This window comes from Fundulus heteroclitus, unplaced genomic scaffold (assembly GCF_011125445.2).
Source record: "Fundulus heteroclitus isolate FHET01 unplaced genomic scaffold, MU-UCD_Fhet_4.1 scaffold_183, whole genome shotgun sequence".
NCBI lineage: Eukaryota > Metazoa > Chordata > Actinopteri > Cyprinodontiformes > Fundulidae > Fundulus > Fundulus heteroclitus.
Window position 1 is genome coordinate 1 of NW_023396595.1, and position 14808 is coordinate 14808.

A 14808-nucleotide genomic window follows, 5' to 3' on the forward strand; every position below is an offset into this window, starting at 1 on the left:
TGTCACAATAATGTGGGGCGTTATCGCAGAAAAACGACAGAGATCTTCTTGATAATAAATCCAGACAGTCGTGGTTCAGGCATTGGCTTCCCAGCAGGAGGCTCTCTGCTGGAGGTTTGTTCTCACAACAGGAAATATTCACTCCTGGTTCTTGGGTAACACGTACGAAGGCAGGACACGCAAAGTGTCTGCTGTGGAAAGTGTTTTGTTTGCTGTACGTCTGGAATAACTGATGAGGCTCCCTGTTTGTTTGTTATAATGAATGTTTTTGTGGTTTATTTAAATGCGTGTGCAATGTTAAAGAGGAAAGGAAGTGGATGTACAGGTTAGAGCTAAAGAAGTCCCATTAGCGCGCATATTTGTTTTTCCCTCTAACATATATGTTATTACCCTTTGAACCTTTTCAGATTTTTTTTCACCTTACAACCACAGACTACAGACCACCACATGTAGTTCAAAACTGGGAGTGTAATGATGCATGTGTTTTTGTTATAACAAAAATAAAATAAAAATAAAATCTGAAAAGTCTGGCATCCATTTGTTTTTGGACTCCCTGAGTCATTACCTTCTTTTGCTTCTTTTTCATTGAAAGATGGCTCAAGCTCAGTCAGATTGAAGAGATTAAAATATACAAAGATTAATTTTAATGTGCTATGAAATACTTTTATTTGGATTTTTATTTGGCCACTCCAACACAGGATTACGCTTTCTTAAACGTTTCTGTTATAGCTCGTACGGTGTGTTTATGGTTGCCGTTCTGGAATGGGAACCTTTGCCCTAGTCTCAAATTTTTTCGCAGCCTCTGACCGATTTTCTTCTAGCATCAACATCCTTTACTTAGTTTCCTTCACATTCTCATCAATACTGACCAGTTCTCCATAAAAGGTGGATAAAAGGACCCTACACACTCGCTCTCATAAGGAGAGCGAGTGTGTAGGGTCTTTTCATGAAGGCTACCCTCATTTCTACAGTCTTAATCGGGTTAAGCCTCAAGCAGTTCTGTCCACATCGGTGGACTAGCTGATCTCCTGTCTGTATGCAGATTCTTTACAGTCCTGGATCGGGCCAAAAACAGTGGCGTCATCTGCAAACCTCGGGAGTCTCAGACGTCGGTCTGTCTAGGTAAAGCCATTTGGGTAGGGAGAAGAGGAACAGGCGGTGGTGCTGATGGTTCCTGTGTGGAAGAAGATGCTCCCCAGCCCCACCCAGAGATGATGTACAAGTCATTTTCCCCCAATCAAGCCAATGTCTCCGACAACAGTAACATTTTCTCATCAAACTCCCGCCATCTAGTACGCTTGTAACTAAATTGCTGCTGAACCCAAACCTACCTCACAAGGCCGAAATTATAACGTTTGATAATTGTATTTTTAGTCTTTTAATATTTATTTGTGAAAATGTTGAAACAATGTTTTTAATTTTGCTTTGACTAAACACTTTTGGACCATTTTCAATTGTTTTTTCTTATAAAATCTCTAGAAAATACATTGGTAGGAACATAAAGTGAAAAAAGATTAAAGTTTTGCAAGAATGAACAGTTTAATTTTAAGAAGGTAAACACAGTGAAGTCTTACATTATCATTTGTGTGCTCACAGTGGATTGCTACCCTTGTCGTGACATTTATCAGTAAAACCTAAATTTAGAGGCTGATGACTGTCAAGGAGGCCCGGAATGAACTTATCTGGCTTGGGTGCCATGTTGTCTTTAGTGTAATTTTATCTTTCTTTTGTTTTTATGTAATCCATCAGCTTCTGTATTATTGTTCTGTAATGTAAAATTATCAGAATGGATCTATCCGCATTCACCTAATCCAGTCACATGTGCAGTTTACACAGCGGACACCTTGAGCTGCAAACTAAATACGCAGTTGCTCTCTTGAAGTTGGGTCTACCCAGATGCTGAAAATGTCAGTGTTAGATTGAATTATGACCAAAGTGTCAGTGAAGGGAAGAGCTCTTTCATCCCATCACTGTGTGGCCAGCGTAGACAGGTCAGATTATATGTGGAAGCCCTGGAAACCACCTTCCTCCATAAAGTAAATATGTCAACATGTCAGTCAGGCAGTGCAAAGTCTGACTCATTAGATAAGAGGTCGCCTGTCCCACCTTTGGCCCAGTTTTCTCCTCTCCCACTCATCCTTCTGTGCTTGCACTCTGAGTGATTGCCTGTCTGGAAATTGGATCTTTTAAGGCAGAACTCAGACATGACAGAGCAAGAGAGAAAGAGAGAGCACCATATGAGTAGAGCAAATTTTTAATTAACAAAGCAAAACACGAAAAACATTTCATCGGAGCGTTTCAAAACATTTCTTGCTTTGACACTGATGCAATTTCACCCACCGCCGATTCTAAACTGTTGCAATCTACTCTTTGACAAACACGTTTTAAAAAAAAAATGACCCTTACCTTCAAAAATTAGCAGTTTGAATCAAAATTGTACAACGCAATGCTGTTATACCCGTCTATTTTCAGAAACCGCAATTTTCAAAGACATAAGCCACATCAGGAGCTAATTTCCATGCAAGATTAACATTCACTTTCAAATAAAAAAAATATAGCAAGACAAATAAGAAAAAACGTACACACTAAATACAGTGGATAGAGGGTCTCGACACCCCTGTTAAAAGTCTATTTTTAAATCTTTTTTTTTTTTTTACGTAAAAAGATGAGACCAAAATAAGTAATTTCAAAACCTCTTTGGCAACCAGGCTGAATAAGTGTCAACACCTTTTAAACTAACGCTCCAAGCTTTCCAAATTCAATCAAAAGGAGTCAGCCTGCTTTGCTTGGGTGTCTATTACCTTGAGACATGTTCAGGTGGCGAGATTAATCCCACTCTACAGTGCAAAATACTCTAAATCTATCAGATGGTAGGACATCTTCTGTCCACAGCATCTCTTCAAGTGACCCCTAAGACATTTTCTGTCAGGTGTAGTTCTCGCTTCTGTCTTGGAAATTTCCAAATGTGATCTTCTAGACCAGTGAAGCCATTCTTTTGTTGTTTGCTTTTATGTTTGGAGTCGCATTAATGCAGAATAGTGACACCCCTCTGCATCTTTGGCTTTCTAGTAGACACCAGAAGGTCTTGGCTGTAATCTGTTCCTGACTGTGACAAAGTAGAGACACCATGATGCTGCTACTGCTATGTTAGACTGTCGGTGTCGTTTTATTCTGCCATGTGAAGTTTAGATTTCTGTCAAACATATATTTTGGAATTGTGGCCAAAAATTGAAATTTACTTTTATCTGACCACGACAAATGAAATCTACAACGTTTCGGGAGGTGTTGGCGCAGTCTGGATAGTTGGTCTCTCAGGGGCGAGCTGACTTTTGAGAACCACCGTATGTTCCCGAGGCAAAACAGGAGGGATCAGAAGTTAATTACCCTGTCTCTGTAAACAAGCGTCCCTAATAATTCTCTGCTTTAAGGTTAGCAGGACTGATTTTGATCGGGGGAAGATTACGCCATCTCTATTACATGTCGTCGGCGTGTGGTCGTAGCCCGGTGGCGCGGTGGGGATTCAGAGTCACAGTAGCTATGTGGCCGGTAATTGGGTCTGCATGGAAATGACTGACTCCATCTTCCTGACTGCTGTTCAGAGACACGGAGTCCAGACTGGGCTGTTCTGGTTTCACCGCCAGCTTCCCCATCAGGCTTGTGATGTCTTCCAATTCCCGCTCTTCAGGGAAATGCCGGTTCACGGGGTCTGATTCATCCTCGGTGGGGAAAGAGGGGTCGATAACGTGCAGCACACGGGAAGCCTGGAGGTTCTGTAGCGACCGTGACTGGACTGGAGGAGGAGAAGACAGAGGAAGAAAAAAATAAATAAATGAGGTTAAGCCTCTTCAGGGCTCAGCTCATTATTGTACTTTTTCCAAGCTTGAACTGTGGTTGGCAAAGTGAGTTTGCCTTGGTGCGAGGTTGTGAGCATGGAAAACACCATCCTGAAACATCAAAGACTTAAAGAGTTTTGGGACTTTTTACTGTAACAGATTCGGAGGCCCTCCTTTTTAAAAAAGCCATTTTCTTCCAGGGTGAAAAAGATGGCAAGGAAAATCAAGTCTGATCCTTTTTCACTCTGCCCCTCTTTGTTAGAGCTCTTTCATCTTTGAAATACTAGACACTGTAAGCTTTTCAAACACGGTCCAGTTGCCACTCTCCTTTCTCTTTACCAAAAGCTTCATGCAACAGCAGTGTTGTGCACTACTGCATGCACACGAGCGTACTCAATTGGTGTGAATATTATTTCTTAATTGAAAGTTTTTAACCTGAGATACTTGAAGGAAGCACAGCTTGTTGCCACAATGAAAAAAAGGTTATATTGCAGAGGGAATGGCTGCAAGCAGAGGGAATTTTAGCACAAGCATCAGTAATTTTTTTGTTGAAAATAATGAGTAGTCTGGACCCTTAAGGACAGGATCTAGCTGTCTGCTGTGAATGCCCTGCATGGTTGGCTGCTATATGCTTTACTGATCATTTTACATGAAACATATCGTTGGAAACGGCAAATAACGGCTGCAATAAAATTTGGATTCTATTCCAGCAGCGCATCAACCTCATAGGTCCTTCCTCTAAAGTGAATGCGTTAAGAAAAGGAGAGGAAAAAAATCAAAAGTGTTCCAGGCACTGTTTCAGTCTGAGTTTCAGAATTTTCCTTTTGGCTTCTGACGACGATTCCAGAAATATGTATTGGCTTTAGAGCGGCCTCTTTGCAAGCAAACGCTCCAGTAAAACACAGCGGAGTGAACTCACCAAGCAGTTTATTCTGCTCCTTTCTTTGGAAATTGTTTTGCGCTCTCGTTTTTTTATATTTCTGCACTGGATTAATAATGCATTGCACAAAATAAATGTAGATGCAAGCACTCCTATCAAGTCCAAAGGGGGGGGGGGGGGAATGTTTACTTTTTAGATGACTGTTTTAAATAATAGATATCTGCGCCCTGCCATGATGAGGCACGCTTTCAGAACAACATCTGACTGGAGGATCAATAAGTGATGTGGGTCTTTTCTGCTGATTCTAAAAGACAGACTCACTTTGGACTTTAAATGGTTCATAGAAGCAGGAGGAAAAAAAAGCACTGATTAATGTTAAAAATGCATCAGATTGTAAAATTATTACATGCAGTCTCTACAACTAATTACTGTATAAAGCTGCGATATATTGTATATTGGGAGAATAAATGTAAGGTTTCTAACAGGTTTGCTCTTTTCTTTCCAATCTGCCAACATTTATTACTTTTCTTTTACTCCCCCCGCCCCCAAATGAACATAAAATTGTTCATGTGAAATAAGGGAAGACTTTTTAAATATAAATTCTGTTTTACTTAGTATTAGTACAAATCAACTAATTGCACTTTACCTTGTCCAACTATATGTATTATTCTGTTCAAACAACGCTATCAAGCCCTCCAGTGGTTTCCTTTTCACTGTGTGTACTTTGTTTTAAACATGTTTTTGATTTTGTTATGTTTTTATTTTCATGACATGTAGACATAGTAACTACCTTGTAAACCCATAACTGCAACCGGGTCATTTCAGCAAGGCTGTCAGTGAACCTGTGATGAATTGCTCCTCGTGTTTTTTCTGGCACTAGTGGCCCTTTTTTATTTAAAGTAAGTTGACTGGAAGGGGGGCTGAGAGAGGGGGAAGACATGCGGCAAAGGACCACAGGTCAGAGTCAAACCTGGGTCAGCTGAGTCGAGGACTAACCCAGGGCTCACACTGACTACGGTGCGGGCAGCGGTCCTGATCCAGTTCCGGTTTAACGCAAACCCCAGATCACACTGCTCTAGGGAAGCTACGGCTCCGGCTGCAGAAACGACACTTGTGAGAACAGAAGTTCCCTTAGTCCTTTCTGTTTCAATCCCTCATAAATGATAAAAAAAAAACAGCTGTGGTTTTTATTTTCATCAGTGCGCGTAAATATCCTGTTTCATCCTCCAAAGCTTCTCTGTTTTCTCGTGTTTCTGTGCTGCCGTTTTGTTTACACCAGTCAAGTCGCCGCAAGTTGGTGAGATGATTTTGATCTGAAATTCACCGGAACTTTATCCTGTCTAGCTGTCATGTTTATCCTGTCATGTTTCCAGTTTGGCTCGTGAAGTTCACGAACTTGATCCAGGGAGCGCTGCGCCGTCCGGTCAAACTTCTGCATGGCCTTGGTAACCGGACCAGCAACCGCATGTGGCTGATGTGAGTGGACACATTGATTTTTAATTTTTTGGGTTCTTTGGCGCCTCAATCGTATCTTCACCGTATTCAGTGTAAGCCCAGCATAAGGCCTCTATACATGTGCTAGCCCAGTGCCACCAGTGTGCCCTGATAAATTGCTTCTTGACCAATTATACGTCAAAATTTATGTAAGCAAAAATACATTTGAATATAATTTCCCAACAATATTGTACTTTGTAAGCCAAAGTTGATGACCTTCAGCTCATAAGAAACATCCCAGAGCTTCTGGTAAAAACTTGCCCAACCTCGAACATTTTCACATTTTGCCACCAAAAAACTTCAATGTATTTTATTCGAACTTTCTGGGAGAGACAACTACAAATGAGGGCATGAAAGGCTAAAAATCCTATTTAAAATCTAAAAGTTTTTAGTGTGCCGTGATATTTCTGCATAATGCTTTGCAGTGTTGAAGTATTCCCTTCTAGCTCTGGCTTTATGTTTAGCTGTTATCATCTAGAACAGGGATGTGTAACTCAAGTCCCCCGAGAGCTTCTGTCCTGCCTCTTTTTGATGCATCATCCTTTCTCCAACACCTGAATCGACTGATTGAATTCTCTCATCAGCTTTCAGTCATTCCGTTTGGCAGAGGCCTGATAACGAGACATTTATTGGTTTCAGGTGTGCCGCAGAATGGATGTTGGAAATGTTGGAGGATAAAAGTTGTTGAGGACTGGAGTTGGTGCTTCAGCTGGTACAGTGTACCTTCTTCTACACCAGAGATCTTCAATTCTTTTTTTTTTTTAGGTCGAGTGTTCTGCAGCTTTTAGACGTATCCCTGATCCAACACACCTGAATCAAATGGCTGAATTACCTCCTCAGTGTGCAGTCAAGTTCTGCTAATGACCTGATTATATGACTCAGGTATGTTGAAGCAGAGTAACACATACAAGTTGTAGGACCGGAACTGAGGAACCCCATTCTACGTGTTTGCTGTGTCTCCTATACAGCTAGTGGAAAACTGCTAACAGAACTTCTTATGGCTTTCTTCTAGTCACCCTTTCCTCTGCTGGATCACTAAACTATGCTGAGCTGAAGGCTACTCACTTCTGACTGGACTGAAGTCACCTTCGCTGACCTTCGAATCAGAGAAAGGCTTGAGGCTGGGGACCAGGATCAGACAGAAGGACAACAGAAGCACCTGGTAAAGATAAAAATAAAAAAACAAGAGGACAGAGATGGATTAACAATGTTTTTCCTGCTTTCTTGAGAATAATACCGACTGAGAAAATTGGCGTCCGTTTAGATGGAACATTTTCTCTGTGTGGAACAACCATTTTTCAGTCCTCTTTGTTTGTCACGAACATTTCAACCTGACCGGGGTGTTTCAAGGGACGTTTTTTTAAAAAAAAAAAGTACAAAATGATGTCTGTTTAGAAAAATCCCTACCAGTACACATGTCCCAGTCTGGGCTGGCTTGTTGGTTGAGTTCATGACCATAGCTTGCAGCCTGCGCAGCTGCTCCATTAGTGACCTGCAGAGAGACATACGGAAAGAGGAAACCGGAGAGGTTTCACGGAAAGGGGAACGCGAGGGGGGAAAAAGAAACGAGGCATTTTCAGAATGGGAGGAAACAAATGTCAGAAAATTAGAGCAGAACAAATGGCCGGAAGAAGTTCAATTTAAAAACCACTCACATGTTGCATTTTTCCAGCTGAGACACCTTTCTCTGCAGCTCCTGGTTGTGGGCACTGCATGCAGCCATCCTGGAGGGGAAAAATACACAGCTAGAGAATGACAGGAAGAAAAACTCCCACTATTGAAATAATTTGAAGGAGGATAAGGGTGACAGGGTGTCGTTTGGCCAATTATACACATACTGCTTCTGGACTACATTGCCACATGATACAGGTTCTCTTTGTTCACAACAACACACAGTGTTAAACATTGTTTAAAAAAGGGAACCGGGAATGATATGTGTGTGTTGCCAGTTAAATTTAACACAGCCGTTTGGGAAAAAACAACAACAAAACAAAGCAAAAACAAATGTTTATAGGTTAATGGAGCACCGCTTTGTGGTGAATGTGAGTACAAACCCTTAAAACAGCCTATTAAAAATATATTAAACCCAAACAGCATCTCACTGCTGCAGTTTCCTAACTTTAAAGACGTTTTTCCCTCTGTCATGGCTATTGTCACTCTGCGTTTATGTCTAGCCTTGGTTTTCTGAAATTTCTCCACGAAAATATCCTTTATATACTTTCCTAATATACTTTCTAGCACATGGGCCGAAATCCTCAAGTCAGTGGTAATGGAGGGCCACAAAATAAATAAATGCATAAATAATGAATAAAATCTGTGAATTTTCTTTTTTACCTGCTCTACAAAACATGATCATTTTATTTAAAGAAATTAGTCAGAAATTCAGCCGGAATGGGACATGTAAATGATTGTAGATCTGAAGTTAAAAGGTATTTGCTCAACTGCCTTATCAAAAGATGATCATCCAGTTTGCAAATTATTTTGGGCTTGATTAAAAAAATAATTGCTCTATTTAGCCAATTTTAATAATTTAATTCAAATCTGAATTAAATGCACCAAAGTCTGCATTTGAGAAGACATCCTTGGATTGATGTGGTCCTATTTACTATGCATTTAAAGAGACCATCACTTTAACCATCACTTTGTATTTTACCTAACATTTACAATTGTAAGATTTTTACCTGTCTATGATATTTTTTCCCTAAAAATGAAAAGTTTCCATTTGCATTAACCACCTGTGCTGGTGGACCAAATCTTTCTTAAAATGGAGTTGGAGGGCCACACAAAATCAGCACAGGTGCCGCAAATGGCCCCCGGGCCGCACATTGGATGCGCCTGCATTAAGTGTTTCCTGACTTATGAAAATAAACATCTTAATGACTCAAATGGTATGTTCTCACATCTTTTCATATTTGAATAGTGTCAGACAGAAAACGGGTTTCTGTGTGAGATGATATTTGTACTCCAAAGTCTGTTGGCACTCATATCAACTTTATAAACTAAGGCGTAGATTTAAAGAAATAGTTCTGTTATGTATTCTTAGGGCAGTTATTAGGACTGGTGTATCAAGTGTGGCATCAGTGATTTTGTTTAAAACAATTATTTCCTAGCATGGGATTTCCTTCCTTAGTGAATAAAGTTACTCAATTAAAGGTAGGAGAAATTTCAGCAAGGGATTATACTGTACTAATCTCCTTACTGTGCCCTCCATGCTTATTGGTAAAGATGTGTAGATTGTATTCCATGATGCTTCACGTATGAAAGGACTCTGAAATTAATTCCCTCCATTTTTACTGACAAATGAGATGGTTAAAAAGTAAAATGCTAAATTGCATCCTGATTTAGAAGGCACTTTGTCCTCTTAAAGCTGACTGTTCTGAATTAGCTTTGTTATACGCTTCAATTTAACTGAGGAAATAGCTATGAATAACTCTTTAGAACATGACATGTTAAACGACTATTTTTTTTGTTGTTGTTTGAATCCTTTTAAAAAAAAATCAGCCATCAAAACCCGTTTACTGTACAAAACCTCACAACCTACAGCTTGTAAAGCTGCTGTTGCTCTTTACCTGATAGGGTCTGCAGTGAATTGCCCAAGCCTACTGTCATGTTTTACATTTATTTAAGCCTGGAAGCTTAGCTAACAATGGACACAAAGGTCTAGCTTTCTGTCAGACTTCCTGTATTATAATAAGATTAAAGGTCAACATAGAATATACTCCTACTTCCCAGCACTGACATGTTAAAGTCAGCATCGCACCAATCTGACATGATGTGACATTCATGTTAACTTGTGAAAAACTGGCAGAATCCTATTAAGACATAATATTGGGAAAACAAAGAAGGAGCAGTTCTATAATTTAGGAATCCAGGAAGGTTTTTTAGTATTAAGATTAAAGAACTTCAAAAAAATAAATAAATAAATAAATCATGTTGTTGCTGGTGTGTAACTTGGCACCTTACCGGCTCTCCAATCCATCAATATACTCCTTCTTCTTCTTCCTGCTCTCCTGGGCAGACTGCTTGTTGCGAATCTTTCTGCGTATCTTCTTCAGAATCCTCTCTTCATACTGATTGGCAGAGAAGGCCATAATTCAATTTGCAGACTTAAGAAGACTGTACACACAAACTGATAGCAACGTACCTTTGTAAGGGGCAGCTGGTTTGGTAGGGTGACCCCCTCCTTTGCTAAAAGCTTCTTTTCATCGTCATTGAGAATCAGTTCTTGGATGGACTTTTGGGATGACTGGGGGGGCTGTTGGTAGAAATACGAATGACAACACAGGAACAAAATAAGATATAATCCCAGTCGCTGCTGGATTACATTTTGCAACATCCATCCCTCTTGCTGAAGGCTCACAGGAAGTAGCTTAATGACTGCATGCCTGTGCAAAATCTCAGTTATCCGGGTCATCGCAACAGCAAACAGGCTTAAATCGGAGGCAACCGGACCTGTTTGCCGTCTTAATGAGTGCAGAGTATCAGGCCAAATTCATCACCCTTATTTCATGGCCACTTCAAAGCAATTATGGTGTGAGAATCCAAGCTAGATTCTGCCCCTCCCCTTCATCTCATTAGCATGTGAAGATGAGGTCAATACACCGTATGAGATAAAATCCAGTCTGAATACCTTCAAGATTTGCAATCAGTAATTCTGCTTGTGTTGATCTCTGCTTGGTGATTTTGATTTTTCAATAAATGAGTAACATTTGTCGTGTGACGGAGCAACAAACCTTTCCTCTATAAAACTTTCTCTTTTGAGTTTTTTTTTTCATAATTGCAATGGTTTCTCTAATTAATGAGGTCAAATCAGGAGGGAATGATCACATTTAGTATGTTCAAGGAAAACATCAACCTCAACGCAGCTCCCCTCGGAAACCAGCTCCTGCGCTTGCTGCATATTCAGCAGATCCTTCCAGAAATAGCGAAACAAAACAATAAAAAAAAAACAAGGCCCTCATTTGCATTCCAAAGGCCTTTCTATGGGAACAAGGCGTATCCCTATGCTTGTTTTCGCCAAAGTATACACTCACAATCGTGGAGGGGAAAAACTAAACATGGTCTGAAGCAAACTCCTGTGAGACGCAGGGGTAACCCCTCCTTACACCCACCCACCCCGCACCATCCTGCACCGTCTCCACTGACTCTGCCAAACGGAGCGGAGGCTGCACCTACCGGCTCCGGCGTGCCAGACAGCAGCAGATCCTTGACAGTCAGAGGGAAGCCAGGCGACAGTTGTGACCGATGTGCATCCGATGGAAACTGCATGAACCTTGCTCTCCCCGATGGGAAGCCGAGCTCCCAGCCATCTGCACCCACACAGAGACACAGACATTGATAAGACATCAAGGGAACTAGAAAATATACTGTTGGACAAAAAAAATAAATAAAAAAATACAGGAACACTGTAGGGATGTCCTTCTGTGTTAAGCAATAAACAAACACATCGGAAATTAAGTGTTAGTGCTTGGAAACTACAAGTCCAGGAATTTATTCAGTTGAATATGTGAGTGTCGAAGACATGCTGACAAATACTCTGTGATATTTCAGTTTTATTAGGGCATTGTTTAAGTTTTATTAATAAATTAACAAAATTTCAAATGTTTGCACACACATCATTGGCATAAGACTCAGGCCCATTTGTAGCCTTAATCTATTCATTTGAACCGTTCCCGTTTTTTTCTTTCCTTTTACAGTGGGCTGAGAATACAACACACCATCCTTGGTATGATGCTGCCACTACCATGCTTGACCATTGATACAGTTTATTCTTAGGTTTTAAGCCTCACCTTACCTCCTCCCAACGTTCTTCTTGTCCCTGTGGACAAATCTCTGTCTTCTCTGACCATAAAGGTTTTCTCTAAAGGGTATTTTCCTTGCTCATACCGAAAGCTGCAAATCTCAGTCAAGCTTAAAGGTGTTGATTTCTAAACAGGGGACTCTCTCTGAGGTTGACGGTTTGAGTCCAACAGTTGAAGCCTGGACCGAATTTGGTGTTCCACCAAGACAATGATCTCGAATGCTGGGTTTGCGAACATTTTCCGATGACCTTATTCTAAATTCTAGACTCTGCTTTTAATGCATATAATACCAAGGTGTTTTTTTTTAATAGTTTTACAAAATCATCTAAAGCAATCACTATGAAATAAATGTAACTTAATCACTTTTAATGCATATTTAAATTAAAATGTTGATCAGAGTATTAGTTTAATTCATTTCCAGCGTAAAAATACTGCAGTACTAATGTTGATTTAAATTACTCACTCTTCAAAATGTGAAAGACAAGAGAACATGCCTTCAAGTTAAGCAGAAAAGGAATAGAGCCACTCTCCTAAACCTGTCCTCTACGGGGCAGCAATTTATAAAGGTTTAAGACAACTGGAACTGTTCCAAACAAGACTTGATGAGCATCCATGTTATCATTGTCACCATGCACTGTGAAGCGGGTGGCGATAAACATGGAAAGTCCGCAAAGCTTAATGTTAGAAAACTGTAATCATTTTTTTCTTTATTTTTTTTTGGGTGTTGAGATTATGCAGCTGAAATGAAAGCTGAACGTAGTCAAGACCTTTTACACATCTGTAACAGGTCTGCAAATGTTATTTTTGAACTGTTGGTTGGAGGACGTTAACTAAAGATATTCTTAAATTTAGCGACATTTCAAAGACAAATGTCGGATCAACAAAACAAGTTGTATATAATTTATCAACGTTAATTAAAGTGTGTTTTAAAAGAGTTCTGTCTTACTTGGATCAGTGGAAACATTTGCTTCTAGCGCTGCCTTGGTTGGAGGTCCTGTACCAAAGAAGTGCGCATCTGGAGGGCTTTCAGGGCGCTGAGGACTGTCCATCTGGTCCGATGGAGGGTCCTCGCTGATCCCACTGTCGCTAGGCGATGGGGACCACAGCGGCGAGGCTGACACAGAATCACTCCCGCTCAGAAGGGCGTTGAGAAAGTCATCGTCCGCCTGCTCAGCTGGCTGCGGCATCTGTTTGGTGGAAAAAGCTGAATTAAAACCAAGTGGTAATATTAGCCTGCCCTTGTGGTAACATAGCGGTGCGAGAAATGCGTTGAACACAAAATCTGGTCAGTTTATGAAGACGAAAGCATGCGATTTTTGTACACAGAGTTCATTAGAGATGCAACAGCCTCACAAACATTTGGCTCCTGAAATGGCAGACCGGGACGGATGCCCAGCTGTCCTACTTCCTCGTGTCGCAGAATCCCGTCATTTTTATCAAACAGCCAGTCGAGCAGCTCGGAGCAGTCAGAACCCTGAAATTACACATTTCAGGACACAGTATTTTGACTTTGTCTTCTTGTATTTATAGGAATGATAAATACACAAAATGGATGTATTAGTCCAGAGTTGTGGACATTCACCCCTGATTATCTCTGATTAATCAGTAGCGTATGGTATTTTTGATATATTTTGTGTACATTTTCTTAATGTATCAGTTTTAGATATAAAACTTTGTTGAATCTACTTCAGTCTAGCTTGAACTTTGCTCTGCGGGATATTCTAGTTTCCCCTTTAACAATAACTTCTCTCTGACTAAATATAGCACAGAAACAATCGCTCAACATTTACCTGATCTGGGTAGTACTCCATAATTTCCGTGGTTTGGGTGAAATCCCGTAAAACAACTGCGTACCCCGTCAAAAATATCCAGCCTTCTTGCTTTCGTTTAAATCCAGAGTTTCTGTTCCTCTAAAGAGTCTCCACTGTATTTCTCAGCTCCTCCACTTAGGTCCAGAGTTCAAACTCCAACACAACACGCCCAGCTGACTGGCCAGCTTTATCATTGGCCGCATGAAGAGATATCAGCAATCTAATTTTGCGGCGAAGAGAACACAACTCATTAACCTAACAAGCTGGTCTGTCTGGAGCCCGGGGACATGAGTTCTCCAGTAAGAGGAGATGCATCAGAAGGAGCAAAGTCTGGAGCTTCCTTTTATTTTTTTCCCCCCCTTTTGCGTTGATAGTGTATCGACACAAGGAGGGCTCTGACCTTTGGTATAGATTAATAACACAATAAGCACACAACAAATAGGTTTCTTTGAAATCCAGCAAACAAAACAACTTTGTAAAGTTGTAACAAAGGTGTGAAGAAATACAATTTACAGTTTTTTTTGTTACTGCAACTGTGAACAGATGTTTCGCTGCTGAAAGCAGGTTTGGCAGGGTGTACTCATGTTTCTATAAGAACAAAGCTGAGGTGCAAATGAAAATTTAAGTGATTATAGGCTTCTGTCTTTGCAACATCCCCATCATGTATTCATTGGTTTATTTATTAGATCTGTAGAACAACATAAAAAATCTCCATTTGCTTGTGGTCAGTGGTGAAAATAAATGATTCTACCAACTTAATTATAATAGTTTACATTATTAAATGTGATGACAGCAGAAGCTAATCAAATGTATTAATTAGACTGGATGTTGTGTAACCACAGGTTGCTATGGAACATGACTGACCTGCAGGGCGGTGAATAAAAAGTGAATTACACTGAAACCATGTGCAAAACGTCTTCATTATTTAATGTGATATTTTTAGCGACCCTACTAAAAGAAAAAAATAAAGTTGCTACGAATTTCCATCT

The 14808-nt window shown here is 40.3% G+C and overlaps 1 protein-coding gene across 2 annotated transcripts; it reads right to left on the reverse strand.

The window, feature by feature from the left end:
* Positions 1-2238: 2238 nt before the first annotated feature.
* Positions 2239-14073, reverse strand: creb3l3a (cAMP responsive element binding protein 3-like 3a). 2 transcript variants are annotated; one of them, XM_012880929.3, is made up of 10 exons: positions 13799-14073; positions 13366-13482; positions 12955-13195; positions 11383-11516; positions 10352-10462; positions 10171-10277; positions 7863-7931; positions 7615-7699; positions 7273-7366; positions 2239-3790 (listed from the first exon to the last, which is right to left on the reverse strand). In XM_012880929.3, exons 1-10 carry the CDS (start codon positions 13817-13819, stop codon positions 3474-3476), a joined length of 1296 nt encoding a protein of 431 aa, XP_012736383.2. In that variant the 5' UTR covers positions 13820-14073; the 3' UTR covers positions 2239-3473. The 2 variants fall into 2 exon arrangements, with proteins under 2 accessions (XP_012736383.2, XP_035985429.1); XM_036129536.1 differs by lacking the exon at positions 13799-14073 and having other exon boundaries at positions 13362-13449.
* Positions 14074-14808: the final 735 nt, after the last annotated feature.